The following is a 25,101-nucleotide window of genomic DNA, read 5'->3' as shown; positions in this document are numbered from 1 at the left end:
AATTTTTTCCCCATGGCCTGCAGCAGCTGGGGTTGTGCAAATAGCTTCTGGACAAAGCAGTTGTCTTGCAGGAGCCAGCACAGCTCCACAGACAGGAGCACTTTGGTTGTCACTCCACTGCTGGGGTTATCTGTGGGTGCAGATTTGGGGGTAGTTGTGGCTTTGGCTGCTGTAGTGCATACCCTAAGGTGAGGCTGGGGACAGAAGAGGGATATTGGGACCCTGCCATCCTGAGCAGCTCCAAGGCATTCACCTTCCCCCTTGTTCTGCAGGAGGGCAGATGAAAAGAGAATCTCTTGGGAGATTCCAGCCTCTCCTGGACACTGGAAGGCTGCACTTTTCTTAAAATCTGAGAGTTGTAAAGGTTGGAAAAGACCAACTGAGTGCAACCACAAACCAAACACCACCATGTCCCCAAGTGCCACATCCAGACTTTTTTGAACGCCTCCAGGGAGGGCGAACTCCACCTTGCCGGGCAGCCTGTTCCAGTGCCTGACCACTCTTGTAGCAAAGAAATTGTTCCTAATATCCAACCTAACCTAACAACATGCACAGATCTCCATTCACTACCTCCAAGGTCCCCCAAGCCATGCCAACAGCTTTGCATGACGAATGAGCTTCTTGAAACTGTGTTCCCAGTGTCCAGAGCTGGCAGAAAACAAAGTGCAGTTGTTTCCTCTTTGAGTGGTTGTCCCTGTGAAACAGGTGTGTGGCATCAAGGAGCATCTTCCTTTCCCCATAGGCAGCTGTCTGAAAGCATGCCCAAACATGATGCCAGTGCATGAGCTGTGCTTTAATTCCCACAGCTCCATTGCAGTGCAAAAATGGTTCACAGTTCCCCCTCTAACACAAAGTGGCCCAAGGAGGAAGAGCTTGGGGGGCACTTTGTAGTGCATGAACAACCCTGTGAGTTCCCAGCAGTGATACTGGAAACACCTTGAGCGAGCTGTTCTGGAGGATTTATATGTATTTTTGTTTAATTAAGGCTGCTTTGGGCACTGAAATGACCTGCTTCAAAATCTTCACAGATCTTCTCTACTCTTAATTGGCTAATGGCTTGAGTTGTTAGAAGTTCCTTGAGGAGCTGCATTTCTGAGGAGAATAGGTAATGCTGGAGATGGGATCACTGTCTCCTTTTTAAAGAGAAAAAGAGAATGTGTCTCAGTACTTAGGTGAGGCAGTTGGTCTCTTCTCCCAGGTAACCAACAATAGGAGAAGAGGAAATGGCCTCAAGTTGTGCCAGGGGAGATTAAGGTTTGATATTAGGAACAATTACTTTCCTGCAAAAGTGGTCAGGCATTGGAACAGGCTGCCCAGGGAGATGGTGGAGTCCCCATCCCTGGAGGTGTTGAAGAAATGTCTGGACATGGCACTTGGGGACGTGGTTTAATGGCCATGGGTGGTGCTAAGCTGAAGGTTGGACTAAATGATTGTAGAGGTCTTTTCCAACCAAAACAATTCTGTGATTCAGGCTCCTGGCTCTCCCCATTACACAGAATTAAAGCCTCTCCTGGAAGTATTTAGCCTGTGTTGCACAGCCTGCAATGGGAGTTTAGCTGAGCTTTGAACAGGTTAAATCTCTTTTTGGGCATTAATCCTTCAGAAGCTCTGATAGAATTTGCTGCTTTTCTCTGAATCCCTCCCACGCTGTCAATATCTGTCTGAAATGAGTTGCTTCGTGCAGAACAAGCCAGGGGAGGAGGGACTGTTGGAGCATCTCACAGATCTTGCTCTCATTTCAGGGCTTTACAAACTCCTCCCTGATTTCCTGCCACTGTAGCTCCTCTGATTCCTTGCCCTGTGAGCAGCTCTCCCACTGAATATGGGTTTGGAATGAGTTTGCCTTCTGTTTATTAGCTTCATTTCTCAGCTCTCAGATCCATTGGCAAGGTTTTCCTGTTTGATACCATCAGAGAATGTCAGGGAATAACATCACCTTTCCACATTGCAGTGAAGATGTGACGGTATCAAAGGCTGCCACAAATGCTGGGCCCCGTTTCTCGTTTCTTGCACTTGTTGTTTCCTTGCTTTGTGCTGTGTTGCAGGATCCCTCAGCCTGTGTGACAGCAAACTCGATCTCTGATCCAGGTTATCAAAGCCTGCAGCTGAACTGGAGGAGAAATTATCTTTTTTCCCCATCATGTTATTGTAGAAATGTCAGATGCTCCTGTGAGGCAGAAACAGACTTTGGGCAGCTGCTTGTACCAAGCAGTAGGTCTGAAAAAAGCCAACAAACCAAGACTTGAGCTGTGGAGCTGTCCAGTACAGCTTGGAGATTTTTGACCTTCTCCAGAGTTGAGTTTGAACTAGCCACCTCCTGCCAAGTTGTGAGTCTCTCAACCTGAGTTTATTGCCCTTTGTTGGTATGGTGGTGTTTGGGCTCCCACCAGCCAAGGTGCTTCACAGGCTTGGCAAAGCCATAGAAATCACAGCATTGTTTTGTGTGGAAAAGACCTCTAAGATCATTAAGTCCGACCTTCAGCCTAATACCACCATGGCCATTAAGTCATGTCCCAGTTGTGCCATGTCCACACATTTCTTGAACATGTCCAGGGATGGTTACTCTACCAACTCCCTGAATAACTTGCCTGGGGAGCTGATGACAGAGGACCTTGTGTTCAGCTGAACCACAACCTTCCTGAGTCAAACTCCTCTGAGCTGAAGCCTAACACTATCTCAAAGCCTTTCCTTGTCCAAACAAACTCCAGGAAAAGTCTGTCTGTGGTTCTGGGATGTCCAGCTTCTCCAGATTCCACTTATTATGGAGGAAATAGCAAGGAGCAGGGTTTGTTCCCATCAGACTTGACCACTGTGCCACTTGCACTTTTGCACGTTGCACCCCTTGGCCCTGTATTGCAACTGTTCAGCTTTCTCCACTGCATCACCTCTGTTCTACATTTCTTCCCTTAGGTTGGACATCAGGAAAATGTTTTCCCCAAAAGGGTTGTCAAGGCCTGGCCCAGGCTGCCCAGCGCAGTGGTAGCGTCCCCATCCCTGGAGGGGTTTCAAGGCCATGGAGATGTGGTGCTGAGGGACATGGCTTGGAGGTGACCTGGCAGTGCTGGGATAATGATTTGACTTAATGATCTTAAAGGTCTCTTCCAACCAAAACAATCCCAGGATCCCATGACTCTAACCAGTGGCCTGTTATTTTCATACAAAGCAACCAAGGCTCACTCCAGGCCTCTGTAGGTCAATGTCCTGGGTCCAGGGAAAGGAAGGATCTTCCACACCCTCAAAAGCCCACACAGGCAGCACTGTGTTCAAGAACTTAGAGATGTGTCGCTTTGGGAGGCGGTTTAGTGGTCATGGTGGTGTTGAGTTGACAGCTGGACTTGATGATCTTGGAGGTCTTTTCCAACCTTTAGTGATTCTATGATTAGCTTCATGTGCTGTACTGCTGCCAGTTCTTCTGTGGTGAATCATGGCCCCGCATGAGTTGGTTGGTTTCCACCCAGAAGCTGCTCGGGCTTTTACATCCACTCCATTTACCTTTCCACTCAGATTTTTCAAGGTTTTTTTAAGGGTAGGTGTTTCAGAAGGAACATTTTGGTTCACCTTTCGAGTTGCCTTTTGCCTTTGTTGTCGGAACACGTCCTGATTAGTGATGAATTGCACAGGACATGTTCTGACTCCAGCCCGTGTCCCGGGGTGCTTGTCGCAGCAATGATGCACTAGGTGATTACTCACTACCCTTAACCTGACAGCTGTACTTCTCTCTTTGACTGGTTAACAACCTTGACCAGGTAGACACAGGGTTGTGTAGATGTGCGTGGTTGGAGGGTGCTGGGGATGTGCAAATTCCTCTTTAACTTGCATGACCTTCACTTTAAGTAAGAAAAAACATTCCATGAGCAGATGGAGCCTCTTTGCCAGAGGTAGGTGAATAACACAGAAAATTATTCATTCCAAACCCCTTCAGACAACTCAGATGTTTGCTTCAAGACAGTGTTGCAAATCCTAGTGCAAATATCTGCACCTCACTCTTCAATCCAGTTGTGTCTCAATGCAAGAGTCGTGGATTCATAGAATGGTTTGGGTTGAAAGGGACTTTAAAGTTCACATAGTTCCAACCTCCCTGCTATGGGCAGGGATACCTTCTGATGGAGCAGGTTGCTTGAGGCCATGTCCAGCCTGGCCTTGAACACCTCCAGAAAGGGGGCAAGTCACCAGTCCAGGAGCAGAACAGTGCTGAGTGACTTAATGGGTCCATGAAGGAAATGAGGAAATTCTACTACTCTTTGAAGTAGCAGAATCAGAATTGTTTCAGTTGGAAAACATCTCTAAGATCAAGCCTAGCTATTTACCCAACATCCCCATGGCCATTAAATCATGTCCCAAAGTGCCCGTGTCCACAGGTTGCTCGAACACCTCCAGGGTTGGTGACTCCACTACCTCCCTGGGCAGCCTGTTCCAATGCCTGACCACTCTTGCAGCAAGGAAATTGTTCTTAGTGTCCAACCTAAACCTCCCCTGGCACAACTTCAGGCCATTTATTTTTCTCCTCTCAGCTGATATCACTGATACCAACCCCCATGTCACTCCAACCTCCCTTCAGGGAGTTGTAGAGAGCCATAAGGTCACCTTTCAGCATCTGCTTTTTTCAGATGAAACATTTTGATCTGATTTACCTTCAAGTTTTAAATGGCTGCTGAGTGCTTCTTAAAACTTAGTTTTGATTGGAAGAAACCTTTAAGATCATTGAGAAGAACCATTAACCCAGCACTGCCAGGTCACCACTAAACCTTCAGCATCACATCTACGTGGCTTTGAAACACCTCTGGGGATGAGCACTCCACCACTGCTTTGGGCAGCCTATTTCAGGCCTTGACAGCCCTTTTGGGGAAGAAATTGTTCCTCATGTCCAACCTAAACTTCCCTTAGTGTGATTTTAGGCTGTTTTCTCTCGTTCTGTCTCTTGTACCTTGGGAGAAGAGAGTGAAACCCACGTGGCTCCATTCTCCTTTCAGGGAATTGTAGGGAGCCAGAAGGTCTTTCTTCAGTCTCCTTTTCTCTAAAGTAGTTTCAGAAGAGATTTTTTTTGTAAGCAAGGTAAAGCCAAGTTAGGCTGAAAAAAAATGGTTGTCAAATCATAGCAGTTAAAAGCCAACAATGTGGAAACCAGTTTGTGTAGATAACCCAGCCTGGAGGAAAGGCTGCTGAAACCAGCAAACCTGTGTGCTGCAAATAAGTTTTCTTGGCTCTTCTTGTTCCTCAATGAATCCAGTCTGTTAGCCAGGGAAAAAACCATTGTGTTGTCCTGAAGAAAACTCCTATTTGGTTGTCTTTTTCCATGCTTGTGGTCTCATTGGAACATGAAGATGATTTTGTTATGGCAGAAATGGAATGGAGTTTGCAGCTCAAACTGTTCAGCTCTGAAGTGTTGGTTGAGGCCCATGGGGAGAGTTGCCTTGTAATTCTCTTGAACTTGGCCTTAGTTTTGTATCCTTGCTCATGGAGCTTCAGCAAAGCTTTCTCTCCTGTGGGGTGCAGAGATGAAGGATCTGGCTTTTGGGTCTCAGAAGCCTCAATCCAAACATTTAGGCTTTTTAGCCTAGAGAAGATCCAGGGGGAAATCTTCTTAATGCTTATTAGTACTTGAAGGGTGGGTGTCAGGAGGATGGGACCAGTCTGTTTCCAGTGGTGATCAGTGACAGGGCAAAGGGGAACAGGTATGAATTTGAACATGAAGAGGAACTTTTTCACTTGAGGACAGTTGAGTCTTGGAGCAGGCTGCCTGGAGAGCTGTGGAGTCTCTTCTGGAGAGATTGCAAACTCGCTTGGACATTGTGATCCTGGGCAAACTGCTGTAACCCTGCTTTAGCAGGGTGATTGGACTGGATGCTCTCCAGAGGTCCCTTTCAACCACTGTCATTCTGTGATTCATGTCAGAGGGACTTTGCCATCCACCAGTTTGAGGAATCATGTCCACATCCTCCTTTGTACACAGGTGGCAAGGGGCTTGCAGATCCCCACTCTCCATGAGCTGCTTTCTGGTGCAGAGGGAGCTGTATGAGTCAGATTGCTCCAGCTGTGGAGTTTTTGTGGGGTGGAAATGATACTTTTAAATCTATCCTGTGATCAGAGGGAGCGGCAATGGGCCCGTTTGAAGGAGCTGGAATTCAAGCCATTATGTTGAGTGGCTGCCATTCCATCCCCTGTTTGCCAACAGATAATAGACAATGATATTTCATCTGTGACAACTTTGCCCTCCAGACTTTGAATAGGATTATCTGGGTACGTCACCGCTGGCTTCAGCACCACTGAGGTGATGATTTTGTTACACTAGACAGCAAATGTGGCCTCTTGTGAGAGGGATACATGGGATGGAGAGGGATGGGGCTTGCATGAGTCTTATGTAGTGTGACCTGGAGGGAGTGGAAGGAGCTGGTTATACAACAGATGGGCTGACACCTATGTGAGACTGCCCATCATCCCTTGCTCACTGCTGTGCAGCAGCCTTTTGCACAGGCTAAAAATCATAGAATCACAGAGTGGTTTGGGATGGAAGAGTCCTTTAAAGGTCATCTGGTCCAAGCTCCCTTCAGTCAGCAGGAATATCTGCAACTACAGCAGGTTGCTCAGAGCCCAAACAAACCTCACCTGGAATGGTTTCAGGGATGGGGCATCTCCCACCTCTCTGGGCAACCTGGGCCAGTGTTTCACCACCCTCAGTGTCAAACAGTTCTTCCTTCTCCCCGGTCTGAGTCTCCCTCTTATAGTTCAAACCATCACCCCTTGTCCTGGCACAGCAGGCCCTTACCAAAAATGTGTTATCTATTTTCTTATGGCCCCTTGAAGTCCTGAAAGGCCACCAGAATGTCTCCCTATTGCCTTCTCTTCTCCAGGCTGAACAAGCTCCACTCTCCCAGCCTGGTTTCAAAGCAGAGGGCTTCCAGTCCTGCTATCATTGCTGTGGCCTCTTTGGCCCTGCTCCAACAGGTCCATACCTGTGCTGAGGACTCCAGAGCTGGCCCCAGCACTGCAGGTGGGGTCTCAGACTCACTCTTGGGCTAAGCTGATGTTACCTACTCTGTGGTTTTTGTAGCTTCTCCCCGACCTTGGGGTCCACAAGGATTTGGGTCCAGCATGAGGTGCTTTTGGCTTGCCCGGCTGTGAGGTGGCTGCAGGGATGGTGCTGTGGGCAGTGAAGGGAGTGCTGGAGTCTGGGGATGCAGCTGCTCTCCTGCTGTGCCATGGAGATAGCTGCTGTCTCCCCCAGCAACCCAGGAGGCACTGGTGATAACTCATGTTGCACAACCGGTGTTGATGGCTTGAAAACAGACCTAATATTATGGGCTTTCCACTCTGCTTTAATTAGAGGCTGACAAGTGTAGATCCAAGCTGCAGTCCAGCTGAGGGAGGGGCTCGTGGCATGTGTCTGTCTCCAGTCACTCCTTTACAGAAGACATTCTGGCTGTGGCAACTTCCATAAAATGTGAGAAGCCATTAGACAGTGGCTTTCATTCATTCCTAACCTGAATGGAGAAAAGCAGCTTAGAGGTGATGGCTGCATATCCCCTTACTGATCTGGGCAATCCTTGTAAGAGGCTTACAGGCACTGATGGCAATCTGGAGGAGTTACCCTCATTTAATTGTCATCAACTCATTACCTTCCTGGTGAGACAGCCCTGGACATCGAGGATTGTCTGTTGAGCTCTTAACAGGAAAAACCTATGGTAATGCAAAGTCAGTAAGATGGGAGTAAGAATGTCATGTTAGATACCTGGTGTCTCACTTCCCAGTGGGATTTTCACTGGATGGTTCTTGGTTTGCTGGACAGACTCCGCTTTACACTGCTTTGGCTGGCAGAGATGGGGCTGTGATGTTCCATGCAGCGTTGCCTGAAGCCAGGGGTGCTTTCTGGGTGTGATCTGTTGGTTCTCCAACCATTGCTCACATTGTGCTTGCATTTAGTCAAAACTGCTGTAAGCTCAGGGTCTTCAGAACAATTTGTAGGCCATTTTCCCCATTCTGTGCTCATCTGCAAGCGAGCCACTCCTTGACTGCGTTAGCCACAAGCTGCAGGGACTTCAGAGTATGAAATTAAGAGAGTGAGAAATTAAGAGACCAGAGCAGCAAATGAGGAGCCTGAGTTGTGGTGATGCATTATTCTGGACATTACTCCAGCCTGGGCACTGCCACCACATTTGAAGTTCCAAGTTCTCATCTCTCCCTAAAAATACCTCTTTTTTTTCCCCCCAAATGATGTCATTTTGGCCTCGTGCTTCAGTGGTGCTACACGTGAATTATGCATTAAGCCTATTACTGGAGCAGTGGTTTAGTGCCTTGTGGTCCTAATGTGACAGAATCCAACCATCTCCTCCATCTGTAAAAGGCGTTTTGAAACACGTTGCTGTGATGGATACCATGAAGGGGCTGTCACTGCTGGGTCCTTCCACTTGGCCATCCAGGAACAGTGCTTCTGTTTTGTATTTACAGCCCAACATTTGAATTCATTTCTCTTCATGATTTTTTAGACTCTGGCCAACTGTGTCACCTTTTCTAGGACAAAGTATCTACTTATGCTTTCATTAGTTCTGGTCTTGTCACTTTATTCATTTCACTGCCAGTGCCTGACCGTAGATAGAGAAGTTATGACATTGAGTAGCTCTGATGTATGTGCCTGAGCGTTGGAGCTGTGTGTCTGTGTGCCATTGCTTCCTGCTAAACACAGCTGGGATAGCTTAGCTCTGCCTCATCAGCTTTATAGAATCATAGGAACAGAGAATTATTGAGTTTGGGAGAGACCTTTTGAGATCATCAATCCCACCACTCACCTTGAGCCACTACTGCTAAGGTACTGCTGTGCTGCTGCTGCTAAACCACGTCCCTCAGCATCGTATCCATGCATCTTTTAAATACCTCCAGGGGTGGTGACTCCACCACCTCCCTGTGCAGCCTGTTCCAGTGCCTGAGAACCCCTTCTGTGAAGATTTTTTTCCTAATATCCAACCTGAATCTCCCTTGGCTCAACTTGAGACTATTTCCTCTTGTCCTGTCGCTTGTTGCATGTGAGAAGAGACAGACACCCACCTGCTGCAGCCTCCCTTGAAGTGGTTGTAGAAGGCAAAGTCTCTTCTCAACTTCTGAAGCTTTCAGCATAGTTGCTCTTATTTGGACCCACTCCAGCACCTCAATGTCCTTCTTGTACTTGAGGTGTGGCCTCACCAAGCTGAGTTGAGGAGGACAATCACATCCCTAGACTTTTGTGGTGGCTTCTGCAGTTTTTCTGCAGCTTCAGGGGTAAAGACCTGAAAAATCTGTGTGCTGGTGCCTCTGGGAGTAGCTGTGTTGTGTTGAGCCCACAGGGAGTCAGGTGTGTAATTTGCTCCTTATTTCCTTTTTGCTTTGGAAACTCCCATGCCCCAGAATAACAGGTGATATATACTTGAAAATAAGTAATCTCTGAACCATCAGGCACTCTTCCCCTCCTCAGAGCAATCACAATCTTCACTCCTCTCCCTGCAAAAACTCCTCAGTAGCTCCAGTGAGCTCAGTTTGCCTCCATTCAGCCAGTCTGCTCTGTAGGAGAGAAGGCTTCTGCTTTCCAGTTGCAGTAAGGACAGGCTTCTTGGGGGGAGAAGACTCTGGATTTGGCATTCCTGGCATTTCCAGTCATGTCTCACTCATCCATGAATGAGTTTTGAGGTTACAAATTAGCTGCAGTGTGGGCATAGGGGCAGGCAGGATGATCCCCAGAAGTCTTCCCCAGAGCTCAGTTTTGGGATCTGTTCTTTTTAATACCCTTACCAGTGATTTGGATGAGGGGATCAAGGCACCTCAGTAAGTTGCAGATGATAACTGAAATACTGTGTTCAGGTTTTTTTCTGACTCCAAGAAGGACATTGAGGTGCTAGAGCATGTCCAGAGAAGGGCAGTGAAGCTGATCAAGGGTATGGAGAACAGGTCTGGTGAGGAGCAGCTGAGGAAACTGGGGTTGTTCAGCCTGGAGAAAAGAAGGCTCAGGGGAGACCACCTGGCTCTCTAAACTCCCTGAACGTAGGTTGGAAGACAGTCTCTTCTGTCTCTTCTGGTCTCAGGTTGCTCTAAGGAAGCTTTAGGTTGGACATGAGCAAAGATTTCTTCCCCTTGAGGGTTGTCAAGGCCTGGCCCAGGCTATTCAGGGCAGTGGAGGAGTCCCCATCCCTGCAGGGGTTTCAAAGCCTTGGAGTTGTGGTGCTGAGGGGCATGGTTTAGTGCTGACCTGGCAGTGCTGGGTTAATGGTTGGATTCAATGATCTTAGAATGATGAATTCTGTGACTTTGTAATCTCCCTGTGGCTGGGTCCTCTGTACTTCTGCACTGTGAAGGAACACCTGACATGATAGCTGTCTAGCTATTTGGTTTGATTGATTTTTGTGTATCAATTGGATCCCTTCACTGAGGGCTCAGTGGTCCGCCACAGACTCATGTCCCCCACTCTACAATATGTGTATATTGCAACATCCAGTTTTCTTCTTGTTGCTCTGCACCTTGGGCATCGAGACTTAACGTCCCCAGCCCCTCCCCAGGCCTGCAGTGGTCTCTACTCAACCCTTTGATGTTACCTGGTACCCTATTTGCTGCTGCAGCAGGGCTGGGGACATGGTTTGGTTATCCTGGCTGCCTCCCCTACCAGTACAGTGCAGGCTCAGCCCAGTAAGGTGAAGTTGGGCTGGCTGTGTGTGAGGAGAGGTGATGTTCCCCTCAGAGCAGCTTAAACCTTGAGTCCAAGAACCAATCTCATAATTTATGAGTTTAAAAGATGGTGGTTGGTGGTTATTTGTAAGTACTTGCAAGATCTGTCATCAGACAAGGGGAGGCTTAATATCCCCAGCAGACCAAAGGGATTGGAAAGCAATTATGGTGACAGATGTGCCATCAAAGGAGAGACCTCGCTGGAGCTCCAGAGCCAATTAAAACCCACATGGGCAGAGCTTTATTGGGGTTCCTCTTGTTACTTGTCCTTCTCCTCATTGCTGCTGTGGTTTTACTGGCACTCTCAGCTCTCCAGCTACCGTCCACAGCTGGTGTTATTAATAGGGATGATATGGAGAGCAACCATAACAAGGTGGAGAGCAGGGCTAATACTGTACCCTGGAGTCTACTTACAGGAGGTGAAGTGATTTTGTGTGTGGCAGGCAATGCCTTCTCAAGAAAATTTAAATTGGTGAAAAATGTAATAACCCAGACCTAATGGACCTTTAGCTCTGGGCTGATTCTCTGCCTTTAGATATATCTTAGAATCATGGAATGGCTTGGGTGGGAAGGGACATCTAAAGGTCACCTAGTCCAACCCTCCTGCAGTCAGCAGAGACATCTGCAACTAGAGCAGGTTACTCAGAGTCCCAAACAACCTGACCTGCAGTGGTTTCAGGGATGGGACAGCTCCCACCTCTCTGGGCAGCCTGGGAGAGGGTCTTACTGCCCTCAGTGTCAAACATATCTTCTTGCTTTCCAGTCTGAATCTTTCTCTTTTAGTTCAAACCATCACCCCTTGTCCTGTCACAACAGGCCCTGCTCAAATGTCTGTCCCCAGCTTTCTTCTGGCCCCTTGAAGTCCTGAAAGGCCACCAGAAGGTTTCCATGGAGCTTTCTCTTCTCCATGCTGAAAAATCCCAACTCCTTCAGCCTGGCCTCACAGCAAGCGGCTACCAGCCCTCCCATCATTGCTGTGGCCTCCTCTGGCTCTGCTCCAACAGCTCCATGTCATTGCTGTGCTGAGTTGGCTCCAGCACTGCAGGTGGATTCTCAGCAGACAGGCAGAACCCCCCTTCCTTGACCTGTTGGCCACAAAGCTTCCAACTAAGTGTGATAGTCTTTCCAGGACATGGGAGATCAGAAGCTCTCTCAATCAGCCTCTTTCAGCTGAAATCCAGCCATTAGTCAAATTCATCAAAGGGCTTGAGAGCAGAAAGAGAAAGTCTTTGCCTTGTGCTTAACCTTTGTGTGATTGCACCTCTTCAGAGAAGCAACAAATCAAGTGGAAGTGCCCTCCCAGTATTTGGTCGCTGAGCCGTGCGGCGAATCCACCATGATTTGGCATTACTCACTTTGTATAATTTCCAACAAGAGTGCTAAAAATAAACACACAATCAAAGGCACTATTGGGAGGCTGTGCAGGAGCAGAAGTACAAAATGATGGGGTGGGATGACATTTTCTTGTGTGCTTCCTTTTTGCCTGCTCCATCAGCTGAGTGAACCTGCCCTAGTTGTGAATGGCACTGAAATGTTGGATGGAAACACGGGCTGCAACTTCTGTTGTCTGTGCAGCTCAGGTGAGCACCCATCAAACCACTCCTGTGCTCCAGGTACATGGATTTCATAGGGGAGAGGGAGGGCCAGCAGAGCTATGAATGCCCTCCTTGGGACTTTAAGATGGTGGCATTGCTCTTGCAATAAACAGTCCCATGATTAGCAGCCTTATCAGAGAATTGCTTTTGCTTGGAGAAGATCTTTAACATCATCAAGACCAGCCTTTTACCCAGCACTGCCAGGTCGCCACTAAACTATGTCCCTCAGGACCACATTACACAGCTTTGAAACTTCTCCAGGGTTGGGGTCTTCACCACTGCTCTGGGCAGCCATGTCCAACCTAAATGTTCTCTGGTGCAACTTCATGCCATTTCCTTCTATTCTGTCCCTCATTCCTTGGGAGAAGAGACCAGCCAGCACCTGGCTCCAGGGAGTTGTAGAGAACCAGAAGGTCTCCCCTCAGCCTTCTTTTCCCCAGATTGAACAACTCCATTCCCTCAGTTGCTCCTCACAAGACTTGTGCTCTAGACCCTCCACCAGGTTTGTTGCCCTTCTCTGGACACTCTCTAGCACCTCTCTGTCCTGTCAATGCGTGTTGCAAGCCTTGAGCTCATGAGGGATCAATGCCATTGAAACAAAAGAGTGTAAAGGAGCTTGAGGTACCTTTCTTTTCAGCATGTGAGAAGCAAAGTGTTCTCATTTAGCTGGAGGTTTGCAGATCATCAGCATCCCCTCTTCTGCTGGGGATTGATTTCCACTGTGACCACTGATACTACTGAGAGTGTAGGTTTCTTTCCTCAAAACATCAGCTCTTGATAGCTTCTTGTTTGAAGATTTTTTTTTTGGCTGCCACAATTGTGGCCTTTTGAGTACAATGGGAGAGGCTGTTGATATTTTGCAGTGCTTTTATGTTGTCTGAAGAAGCACAAGGACAGCTGGAAGAAATGACATTGTCTTACCACTCTTCTCCATCTCCCCTTCGCAGCCTGCTCCTATTCCTGCCTTCCCTCTCCTGTGGAGGATAGAGCTTATGTAATACTGATTTGAAAGGAAACTACCCAGAGCTTTTTTTTTCCTCTTCACTCTTAGAACTCTACTGATGCATTAATAAATGATCTAATGGAGAAATATTTCCATGCTTTGAGATTATTCATGTTACCCAGAGGGTATGGTCCTAGGAATTTAGAAAGTTCTGAGGAGCTTTTGATCTATGGTCATAGAATCATAGAATCGTTGGGGTTGGAAGGGACCTTAAAGATCATCTAGTTCCAACCCCCTGCTATGGTCAATTTCTTCAGGTTTTTTGGAAAATGTCTCTTCAATAAGTACATTTTGAACTAGTGACAAAGTCTGTGCTGGAAATTCAACACAGAAACTCGTGAGCTAAGAGTGATGGTTTGTCCCTGGAAGAGGTGTGGGTAGCTAACAGCGGTTCCTGTGGCCTAACCTCAAACCAAACCACTCTCCTAAAGAGACTTCTGCTATTTTGTGCTTGTTTCACTCTGCAGGCACCATTGAGGCCCTGCTTGCTTTCCCAGCTGGCCCATAAGAAGCCTGTAAGTGTTGATGAGTTGGGAATATTTAGCAGCGTTTTACAGCCCTGGCTGACTTCACTAAAGCACGTTTCATCCTTGGCTGCCTCACTGCAGGCACTGGCTGAGGAAGAGCAGATGCTCACCTCCAGCTGTGCCTCATGGCTTTGGACAGGAGCAAAGTTGGGGGCAATGTACCAGATGCATCAGAGGCAGAGGTTCACCCTTTCTCCAAAATCTTCTTCCAAGAGAACCCATCTTGTAGAGCTGGAGCAAAGTTCCTTTGCATTCACCCGATGGTCATTTCTGAGTTTTCCCAACACCAGAGAGGACAATCCCAGCTAGGTGAGCTCAGAGATTTGCAAGAATGTCCCACCACAATGTGTTTTCTGTGGCAGAACTTTCAGCATCCCTTCCATGGCACACCATGGTGTGCCCAGGTCGGGACCTCTTGGCTGGCACATGCTGGTGGCACAGCATCTCCCAGGTCATGCAGAGTCCTCTGGAAGCCCATTTGACTGTCTGTTGTCATTGTATTTTGGCAGCACCTCAAATGTAATTCAGTATTTCCAGTGGCCAAGTTCCATCCTGGAAATAACACCAGCTGAGAAGAGAAAGGAAAAACCCACACGGACCTTAAATCTGAATGATTGAATCCCTTCCCACTGACCTGACTTGCTGCTGTGACAACAGTCCCCTCTCTCTCAGGAGTGCCTTCACTAAGGGTCTTTAGAGGTTGTGACAGAATGGCTGGAGATGTGCAGAGCACTTTGGAAACCTGTAATAAAAGTCCCTGGAAAGGCTGATGTAAGTCATCCTGGTGATACCATGATGATACCACATCTTCTTTGTGTGTGCTCTGGAAATGGGTAGTTGTGCAGACAGTTAGAATGTTGTCCTTCTTTCCTTTTTTTCTTTTCCTCATTTATTCAGTTTGTTTGTGGTGCTGGGATGTAGAAGAGGCTCCTCATCTGTGTATCCTGCTGAAACTGGATATTACTTTTTTTTCCTGTGGGAGTGGTCAAGCATTGGAACAGGCTGCTCAGGGAGGTGGTGGAGTCACCATCCCTGGAAGCGTTCAAAATGTGTAGTCATGGGACTTAAGGATATGGTTTAATGGCCATGGTTGTGTTGGGTTGTTGGCTGAAGTTCATGATCTTGGAGACTTTTTCCAATTGAGATGATTCTATGATTCTTTTTGGCAATGGCCAGTTGCTAGGAGGTGAAGAAGGGTCCATAATGAAGTGACTCTGGTCTGTAGACCATGCACAACATCCTAGTAGTGAGTCTGGTCTTCTGTCTGCTGACAAAGATTTTGTATCGGCCCCTTTTGAGTGGTTGGCAGTGCTCTGAAGTCTCCCATAAACCAGTGAAAATCACTCTCAGGTCTGTTGTTTTGGAGCACTCTTGGCATTTCTCCTGCACTGATGTTGAAAGTGTGGAGGAGATTTTTTTCTCTGGGCTCTTTAGTTTGAGCAACCAACTGACAAGGGCAGAGTTCATGGGGGCTAGGACTTTAATCTGGGAGTTGAGCAGTATGCAGGGTAGATCAAAACCAAAGGTCCATTATCACCTCTTGCATCTTCTTATGAGTAGGACATTTCCCTTAAGTATCAAAGTCCTCCTTAGTGTGAATTTACAAGGCTGACATTTTATGAATCTTTGTGGTGGACACAATTTTATTATCAGCAGCCTTCCCATGCTGAGAGACTGCTGCATCTGGGAGAGGGTGATTGGATACTTGGCTGTTCCTCTTGGGGGTAATGGTTGCTAAACCCAGTTGTTTGTTGCCCCTCTTTAGCGATGGCCAGATTGTAGATGGGATGAACATGAAGATGTTGGAAATGTGAACTCCTGCCTCACCCAATTAAAGACAGAGAAACAGTAATTTCTAAGACGTGATTCACCTCCTTCAAAGGTAGACAACTGAAATAGCTGAGATGAATCACGCTCCAGATGTGTCTCTTTCTCTTCACTGGTTATAAAGGGGTCCAGATGACTGTCTCAGATGCTGTCTGGTAGACATCTAAAATCATGGGAGACAAATCCTTCCATGGTCTTTGGTTGACTAAGTCTGACCACAGTGCTAAGACCTAGATTTGAAAACCAAGAAACAGGAGCTTTCTGCAGTGAAGTGCTCCTGAGCTGAATTCTCTCTGAAAAGAATACTTTAAGCCTGACCTTTCTCTAGTTGTTCATCCCTTGCTGCTGCAGATGTCAGGTTGTGTCTCTGTAAACCTGCCCTGAAAGAGTCAGACGGCTCCACAGATGCAGCAAGATGTCTTGCAGAATAAATTCGGATGGATCTTTTAAATTTAGCCTCCGATGTTCTCTCAGTACACCCAGCCCAGCAACTCAAACTCTGCCATCCCACTGCCCTCCTCTTTGTACAGGCTGAGCTGGGTATGGATTTTGGAAGCCCAAGACTTGCTCAGGGGCTTTCTGGCATGTGGATCCCTTTCTTGAGCTAATGAAACTTCTTTCCATTGGGAGTGAAGAGAGGCTGGCCCAAGTTGCCCAGAGAGGTGGTAGCTGCCCCATCCCTAGCACCATTGCAGGTCAGGTTGTTTGTGGCTCTGAGCAACCTGCACTGGTTGCAGATGTTCCTGCTGACTGCAGTGGGGTTGGACTGGATGAGCTGTAAAGGCTCCTTCCCACCCAAAACATTTTGTGACTTTCTGACATGGAACAAGGGCTGGAAAGGGCCTGCTGAAGAGGCCTTTCTTTTCTCTGCTCGTACTAGACAGGGAAAACCAAGAACTTCCAGCCTTTCTTCTTAAGTATTAAGAAGCACCTTGAAAAGCCACCATAGCTCCTCGCATCCCCTGAAAGCATATTCTAGGTCAGAGAATAGAATCATTTTGGTTGGAAGGGACTTTTAAGATCATCAAGTCCAACCTTTAACCAGCACTGCCAGGTCACTGCTAAACCATGTCCCTCAGCATCACATCTACATGGCTTTGAAATTTCTCCAGGGATGGGGAGTCCACCACTGCCCCAGGCAGCCTGGTCCAGGCCTCGACAAGCCTTTTGGGAAAGAAGTTGTTCTTTGTGTGGAGTCTAAACATCTGTTGGGGCAACTTGAGGCAGTTCTCTCTTATCCTACTACTTGTTCCTTGAGAGAAGAGACCAGCCTCCACCTGGCTCCAACCTCCATACAAGGAGTTGTAGAGAGCCAGAAGGTCTGCCCTCACCCTTCTTTTCTCCAGACTGAACAACCTCAGTTCATTCACAGCTGCTCCTCACAAGACTTGTGCTCCCAATCCTCCAACAGTTTCATTGCTTTTCCTGGGCCTTCTCCAGCCTCTCAATGTCCTTGGAGTGAGGGATGCTAACAGCAGAAAAAGGCTGAGCACAGTCCTCTGAAGTTCCTTCCAACTCTTGCTGCCGGCCAAGCTGTGCTCCTCAGAGCTGGGATTTTGTGCCCTAGGCTCAGAAATGCTGCTTTGCAAAGTCAGTCCCTCTGAAGCTTGGTTTCAGTGACGTTTCTGTGGCAGCCTGTGCCCAGAACTGCCTGTGTGTGAAGTGACAGCAAAGTCTATGTCAGCTGAAGCAGAAAAAGGAGAAACTTGGCTTCTGCGTAATAGCTGTGTTCCTGGGTCACCATCAGTGGAGGGTGGACTAACATCCCCAATGGCATTAGCAGGAAGAGTGAGTGTCAGGCCAACCTCATTTCTTTTTATGACAAGAAAATGGATTTTCTAGACAAAGGGAATCCACCCTGCCTCATTCTGTGGCAGAAGCTGGATGGAGAATTGCCATGAGGCATTGGTGGGAGATGGCCATGGGACAGAGAGTTTGATGTTAGGTGTTGTTGCAGGATTTCTGTGACACTGTGATCAATATTTCATCCTGTTTCACAAATTCCTGGGAAGGGCTCTTTGGGGAATAGTATTTGGTCATCTGCGTTAAAGTTGCAGGACAGACATCTAGACAGCTAAAAGAGCTGGTGAGATGCTCAGGGGAGGGAAGAGCTGAGACAAGGCTGCAAGAGCAGAGCTTGGCTTAACCTGGGAAACTACAGGCTGGATGGTATCTGTAAACGTGGCAAAGTGGAGACATTAGTGAAGGAGAAGAGCTTGGTCCAGGCAGGAGAACTGATAGCTCTTAACTGGTCTGGAGGGGGTTTCCTTCAGATGTGAAGTCTTGATTCCTTCCAGATCTGTCTTGGGGTTCTTTGTGGTCTAAACTGATTCCTATTTATGAAACCATCTAGGAAATCTGAAAGCATTTAGGAACCTTGAAAGCATCTAACCCCCTTGATTTAGGTTGCTAGCCTAGATTGAAGGGTTAACTGTAGCTGTTAGAGTCTTGCCATGTGGAAACTCCACCATGATTGCAGCGCTGAACTCATTCTCTGAGAGCTGAAAATGTGGTTTGGAGATGAGCCCAACTAGGTGCTCAGTGTGCCTTGGACAGAGGCAGTGCTGAGTGAGGTTCAGTTAATAAGCATATGGGTAGAGCCTGTGTGTGCTGGGCCTGTCATGCTGTTCCCTGCAGGATCCTGCAGCTGATGAAACATAAACACAATTTATTATTCTGCTGAAAAATGCAGGACTGTCCTTCTGAGGAGCAGCAGGTGTCCCAAGCATGGATGGGTGGTTTGACTGGTGGGTGCACAAGGATCAGTGTTTGGATGAGTCCTGCCTGCCAGCACTAAGGAGATGTTTAATATACATGAAATGATTTTCACGCATGTAAAGGAGGAAGCTGGTTAGGTCCTTGCCATGGTGGTGGGCCAGCTCTGAGGTGACCCTGTGGAGAGACATTCAGTAGTCCTGTCAGACACAAGTCTGGCCTCAGTCCAGTTTCTAGTGAACAGGCATCTGCACCATGAAAACTGTCACAATAGCCAGATTTCTTGTGGGCAGAGTGAGGTTTGGATGTGCCTCGGAGCTGGGCTGAGCTCCAGGTCAGGTCTGAAGCAGGACAGGAGGGTGCCACAGTGTCCTTCTTAGCCAAAGGAGTGTCTGGACATCACTAGCACCAGACAAATATGGAACTTCCAGTTTAAACCACAAAATGTTCTTGTAAATATGTTTGGAATCATTGGCTGCATTTGCATGGAAGACCTGTTTGATCCTTTAGCTGAGCAAATTTGCTCTGGAATGAAAATCTCTTTGCAGGACACCATCACTTGCTGTTGCTATTTTGGGCAACATTATGGGAAGGTTTTGGGAACATTATGGGGATGGTTTTGGGGACTGTACCTTCTACTAACCAAATGACACCTGGAATCTGTGTTCCTTGATAAATATGCATGCTCCTACCTACAGCATGGTGGTGGTGGGAGGGGAGATGTTGCTTTTTCCTACATGTAGGGCCAAGACCCCAGGAGGTTCATCCACTTTGGTGCTCTCTGTCATGGCATGGTTAGGAGCAGAACAATGGTCTGTAGGAATGGTCTCAGACTGGATTACATCAAGTGAGGGTGAAATGGTGACGGATTGGGATGGAGGGAAGTTGCTGGGCTTCGGCTGAGCGCTTTTGTCTGTGCTGCTGCTGCTGTGCATGTGCTGGTGTCAGGGGAAACGGACTTTTATTGACTGCTGGTTTTCTGTTTTCAAAGCTGATCAGTGGTGGTTCTATTGTAAGTGCTGAGGCAGTATGGGATCACGTCACCATGGCCAACCGGGAGTTGGCGTTTAAAGCAGGAGACGTTATCAAGGTCCTGGATGCTTCCAACAAGGACTGGTGGTGGGGTCAGATCGATGATGAAGAAGGATGGTTTCCCGCCAGCTTCGTGAGGGTGAGTGACTTTCTTCTTCTTACTGCTGCAATGAATCCCTGCCAACCGTGCCCCCAGCGGCTGATGGACTGAACTGGGCACTGTCTTTGTTGTCATTGCTGCTTATTTCCAATGTGTCTGTTTTCCGCCCCAAAAATGGAGGTCAAAGAAGGGTTCTGACAACAGGATGAGACACTGGAACAGGTTGCCCAGGGAGATTGTGCATGTCCTCTCCCTGGAAGGGTTCAAGGCCAGGCTGGACGAGACCTTGAGCAACCTGGTCTAGTGGAAGGCGTTAGGGAGGTTGGAACTGGATGATCTTCAAGGTCCCTTCCTTCCAACCCAAACCATTCTAGGAATCTATGAATAAAATGAGAGTGGAGTGGAGGGAGGCTGGAATAGATGTTGGCTCTGCTTTTTGTGTTTTATGTGCTCTGCTGTGGCTTTCGTGCAGCCTGAAGCAATTCTTCCTTGGAAAACCAATTCGATGTTGTGTGGGCTACAGAGAGATGATTTGATGGGACCGAAAAGTTCACACCAACTACAGATGACCCACATTTGGAAGAGCTTTCTGGTCTGCATGTAGCCCAGGGAGGTGTCAGCCCTCCCCTTTCCAAAAGCGGTGCTGCATTTTGACTCTTCAGCAGTCTGAGATGCAAAATGACTTCACTAATTCATCTGTGACCAGCTCTGGCTGTTTTTAAGGAGACAACCAATTTGTTTGTCCCTGGTTTTCTGCTGCAGCAGGTTTTGCTGTACCCAGACACCTCCAGTGGTGATTTGGCCTTTCACAAATAAGAAGGACTTGAGCACTTAATTTGTTTTCTGCTCAGTATGTGTTAAAAAGGCAAAAGGGCAAGAAAATGCTTTTTTTGCTGTCGTCAGCTCCTGCCACATTATTTGGGCACTCTTGGGCCTTCCTCAGGGAGCCAAGACATTGGTTTTGACCTTGTGAACTTCCTTCTCTTCCCTTCTGCACAGGGTTCAATGGGTGAGATCAGAGATTTAATTCCTTTAGAAGCTTTGGGGATATGGTTTGAAAAACTGAAGCTTGCTTTTGCCTTGTAAAATTGTCTGAGCAATGACTCTTTCCTAAGAGCCTTCCAGGCAATTTGACAAGCTCTGTAGCATCAAGGGGCTGAGTGTTCTCTCCAGAACACATGCTGAAGACCATGTTGCATCCCAAGGAGATTCCATGTTTGCTTTGGTTGTCTGCCTTGCCCTCACCTCCCTCTGAACCCTGCTTCTTTTGGGTAACCCTGCATCATCAGCATCCCTGTTTGACTACATCACTTCATCCCAGAAAGAGCCATAAGGATTGGGAAAATGGGTTACAATGCATGAGCTGGGTTAAAGTGTATGTGTGATGACCACCAACAAGGGAACCCAGACTTTGTTCACTGCTGCATAGAATGGCTTGAGTTGGAAGAGACCTTAAGAGTCACCTAGTTCCAGCCACACTGCCATGGGAAGGGACGCCTTCCACTACACCAGGTTGCTCAAGACTCCATACACCCTGGCTTTGAACACTTCCAGGCTTGGAGCTTCTACAGCCTCTCTGGGTAGCTGTTACAGTGTCTCACCACCCTCATGGGAAAGAATTTCCTCCTCATGTCTCATCTCAGTCAACCTTCTTTCAGTTTGAAGCCATCACCCCTTACCCTGTGACTCCAGGCTTTTGTCCAAAGCTCCTCCTCAGTTCTCCTGGAGCCCCCTTCAAATGCTGAAAGGCTGCTAGGAGATCTCTTTGCACCCTTCCTTTCTCCATGCTGAACAATCCCAACTGCCTCAGATTTTCTTCATAGCAGAGGTGTTTCAGCCTTCTGATACACATTCTTCTTGTGTTGGTGCTCCAGAGGTTGACATAGTCCTCAGGTGGGTTCTGAGCCGAGCAGAGGGGAACTGTGTCTCTGTACATGATTATTTTATCACCTGTGGTTCTGGTGATGCAGCTCTTGTGTCTCTCTAGGTCTGGCCAGTGCTAAGAGCAAGAGACCAGTGACTGGAACTGGGCTGCTTGTGTGAAAACATTTCTAGTTATTCAGGCCCAGGACACAAACAGTGTTCAGTGTTTTGTTGAATAGGCCACTGTGGGTCTGACCCTGCAGGCAGTGGAGGTAACAGGTTGGGAAAATGGATTTGTATTGGGTGTGATCTAGATGAGAATCTTCTTGCAGAGCATACCCAGGCTGTGTGGCCAGCATGTCTCAGCTTGGTGCTCACTAAATTACAAAAATCCAGCTGTCCCCTTATTTCTGCTTGATTTAGAGACTGAAATGTTCTGGACTGGCTGAACTTGTCAGGGCATTGACCAGTTTGCTTTGTGATTCTGGGGAAATGGTTTAATATCCTTCTTTGGGTGATTATGTGAACGTGCTATTCACAGCAGGTTTAACAACAGCCTCCTTTTGCACCATCCACTTCCTAACAAACCCCACCAGATATCTAACCAAACAACCCTGTTGACTCCCAAGCCTCAAACTCATGGATCATTTGGCTGGGATGAGCTTTCCCTGTGCTTCCCAAAGGCTGGGAGGATGTTTTTAGCAAGTGTAACAAACAAAAGAGAGGAACTGATGAATCTCAGAGTCCATTACAGAAATGTCTGAGCAGTAGCCTGGAACAAACCTTGGTGCTTAGGTTCACAATGGCCCTACCAGTGCAAGTCTCTTGCCTGTTCCATCTCATGTCACAGCCCTGCAGCATGACTTCACTCCAGCAACATTAATCCTGCTATCAGCTCTGTGAGAGGCCAGTGTGGTTATTCCATTTGAGAGATGGTTGTTCAGCATGGGATGGGACCAGAGTGGTGCTCGTGGACCAGAGACCTGCCCTGGAACCAGCTGATGCTCTTGCAGAAGTGGGAAGCTGCAGCATTTTGTCCCCATGACTGATCATTCAGTCCTCCAACCCAGGGACCGGGCATTTGAGCAAATCCCCACGGAGCTCTGGCACTCTCCGTCCCCAGCTCTGTAAGGGAGGCTGAAGGCAAACTTTTGCCCCTGGGGTTTCCCAATCCAAGCTGCCTTCTTCATGCAGCCTACTTGCTGCTGGGCCTCTTCTGAGAGAATTGCCACTTGGATTGTCATCTACTCTCCTCTGCAGGCTGAGGTTGCTTTCTTGCCTCTTCATTTCTATTCTTGCACATTCCCCACCTCCCCCTGCTTCACTCTCTCTGTCTTTCTTGGTAAATCATTTGAACCAGATGCCCTTAAAACCTTTGGGGCATTTAGGGAAGGTGCCTGTAATCCCTCTTTCAGTTGTAGGGTCGTGGTGGAACATTTATGCTCCTTCAGGGTCTTGTCAAGGACTGTTTAACCTGAACCCTTTTTGCTTTCCTCTTTTCCCCATGTTATTTTTTTGGATTTCTTCTGATCACTCTTTCGTAATGAGGAGGCTGGGGGGTTTTTTGGTTGTTGTTGGGTTTTTTTTTCTCTCTGTTGTACTTTGAGCCCTGCTTTTTGAAGCTGATGCCAGAAAACTGCCTGATTTAGCCTGGGTGGTTCTAGTTTTACTTGCAAAAGAATCACTTGGCTATAAATCTCTATTTCTCTTATGCAAGTGCAGGAGGAAAAAGGAACAACATGTTGCATACCAGAGGATGAAAAGCAGATGAAGTAAATGATGACAGGGCAAACCAGACAGGTAGAAAACCAGAACAGAATCCTAGAATGCCCAGTTGAAAGGGACACCAAGGATCATCTGGTCCAGCCTTTCTAGGTAATAATATAGTTGAAATGAGATGGCTCAGCACCCTATCAAGAATGTCAGGATATTGTGGACTGATGGGCTCCTGTGGCTACTATGATAGGGTGCAGGAGAAGGTCACTGCAGAGTCAGCTTCCTCTAAAAAGTCATTTGGATCAATTCTGAGGACAAAACTGGGCTGGAAACCTAGTTTGCAGTGAGATGTCTGACAGTGCTTGCTCTCCAGCCAGATCATATGAAAATCTTTGGCAAAGCATTTGGTGCTCACACAACCTCATAGCAGGAAAAATGCACATTTGCAAGTGCAGAGGGAAACAGTGATGACCTGCTGGTTCCCTTGGCCTGTTTCATGTGAATAGTTGGGGGACTGCAAACAAAAACCAGACTGGAATTGTCTCATATAGGGATTGTTGTCTCCATGCATAATACCTGCAGTTGTCCTCTTCGTAGCTTGAGATGTGAATAAAAGCAGGAAGGAAATAGGAAAGCTGTGGAGTTTTGGGAGCACAGGAACTTCCAAGCAGAAGTAGGATGATAAAGTGATGCTTCTTTTGGGGGAAGATAAAAAGCACAGCAGAGAGGTAGAATCTGGAGCTAGTAATGGTGAATGGTTTCCTGCAGGAAGCTTCTGTGCTCAGGGAGAATGTTATGAAAGTCTGTAAGTCATCGGGGAGGCAGATGAAGACTACAGAACCAGACTTAAGGCTGAAGAATGAGCTGGGTTTAGGACAGATCCTAGCATGGTAGGGGTTGGAAGGGACTTCTGGGCATCATCTAGTCCAACTCCCCTGCTAAAGCAGGGTCACCCACAGCCTGTTGCCCAAGATCACAATGTCTAGGTGGGTTTGGGATGGCCACAAACAGGAATCCAGGAGCTTCCCACTGAACAGGAGGAAAAACTTTGGTGTGTGAGTGCTGGAGCCCTGCAGCAGGCTGCCCAGAGAGGTTGTGGAGTCTCCATCTCTGGAGAGCTTCCAACCCCAGCTGGCCATTGTGATCCTGGGCAAGCTGCTGTGGGTGCCCCTGCTTGAGCAGGGGGGTTGGACTAGATGACCTCCAGAGGTCCCTTCCAGCCACTTTTCCCCATTCAAGAATAGGGGAACATTGTAGGGCCTGGTTTTGAATCATTGTTCAGAAACAAAGGCTGATGATCCTCAAAGGTGTAAGCAATGATGGTGTATGAATTACCTGTACTCTGTAACTCTTAGGTAGGAGGAACTGCAGGGGTGGAGCAGTGCAGCAATGCTCTGTGGGTCCCTCTCACCATTGCCTAGGTTTCCCCAGGTGTCGTAATTTTAGGTTGGTTTTCCTGCTGAAAAGCTGCCTTTGACCCACTTTACTTTTTGCTGCTAGAGGAGAAGTGCTGGAAAAACTGGAATGAGCTTTCAAGGCATCAAAGGAGACTCTAAATACAAAGTCTTGTCTGAATTCCTGTCAGCTGATAGCTTTATTGGGTAGGTGGGTTTAGCTTTCATTCATAGGAGCAGTGAATGCTGTGTATTGAAGGCATTGTCCCAGGAGCCAGTCACATCTTCCTGCCCCATCTGCTGGGGTTGGGTTTGCCTTTAAGACCTTCCTGTACACGTAGGGACGTGGATGCAGCAGCACATCCCTCACCTGCCTCTCCACCCACAGCAGCCACTGCATTAGCACCGGTGACAGTGCCACCAAGGTGAGGTCTTGCACACAGAAGGAGATGTGGCATTTACCTGTTGGACAAACAAAGCAGGATGTGCTGCAGTGTATGCTGCAGTTGGTGCCTTCTAAAGGAGATTTGAATTCTCCCGTGGCAAATCCAGCACAAAAATAGCTGCTGGTGGAGGTATGGCCCACGGCGCGAGCAGCGTGCCAGCCACGGGATGCACTGCAGCCAAACCGGGGGGTTGGTTTCTTTCC

General features: G+C 47.7%; 1 protein-coding gene across 10 annotated transcripts in view; it reads left to right on the top strand.

Moving 5' to 3' along the window:
* Nucleotides 1-25,101, top strand: part of ARHGEF9 (Cdc42 guanine nucleotide exchange factor 9) — a 213,904-nt gene that overhangs the window by 112,392 nt on the left and 76,411 nt on the right. For all 10 annotated transcript variants that reach the window (XM_054169346.1, XM_009900378.2, XM_054169345.1 and 7 more), the window contains one exon: nucleotides 19,339-19,518. In XM_054169346.1, coding sequence (XP_054025321.1) covers nucleotides 19,339-19,518 — 180 coding nt within the window. The remainder of the gene's footprint in view (nucleotides 1-19,338; nucleotides 19,519-25,101) is intronic.

The sequence above is a fragment of the Dryobates pubescens genome, chromosome 18 (genome assembly GCF_014839835.1).
Source record: "Dryobates pubescens isolate bDryPub1 chromosome 18, bDryPub1.pri, whole genome shotgun sequence".
In the NCBI taxonomy this organism is placed as follows: domain Eukaryota; kingdom Metazoa; phylum Chordata; class Aves; order Piciformes; family Picidae; genus Dryobates; species Dryobates pubescens.
The sequence above is the reverse complement of the archived record's forward strand: the minus strand, read 5'-3'. Positions and strand labels throughout refer to the sequence as shown.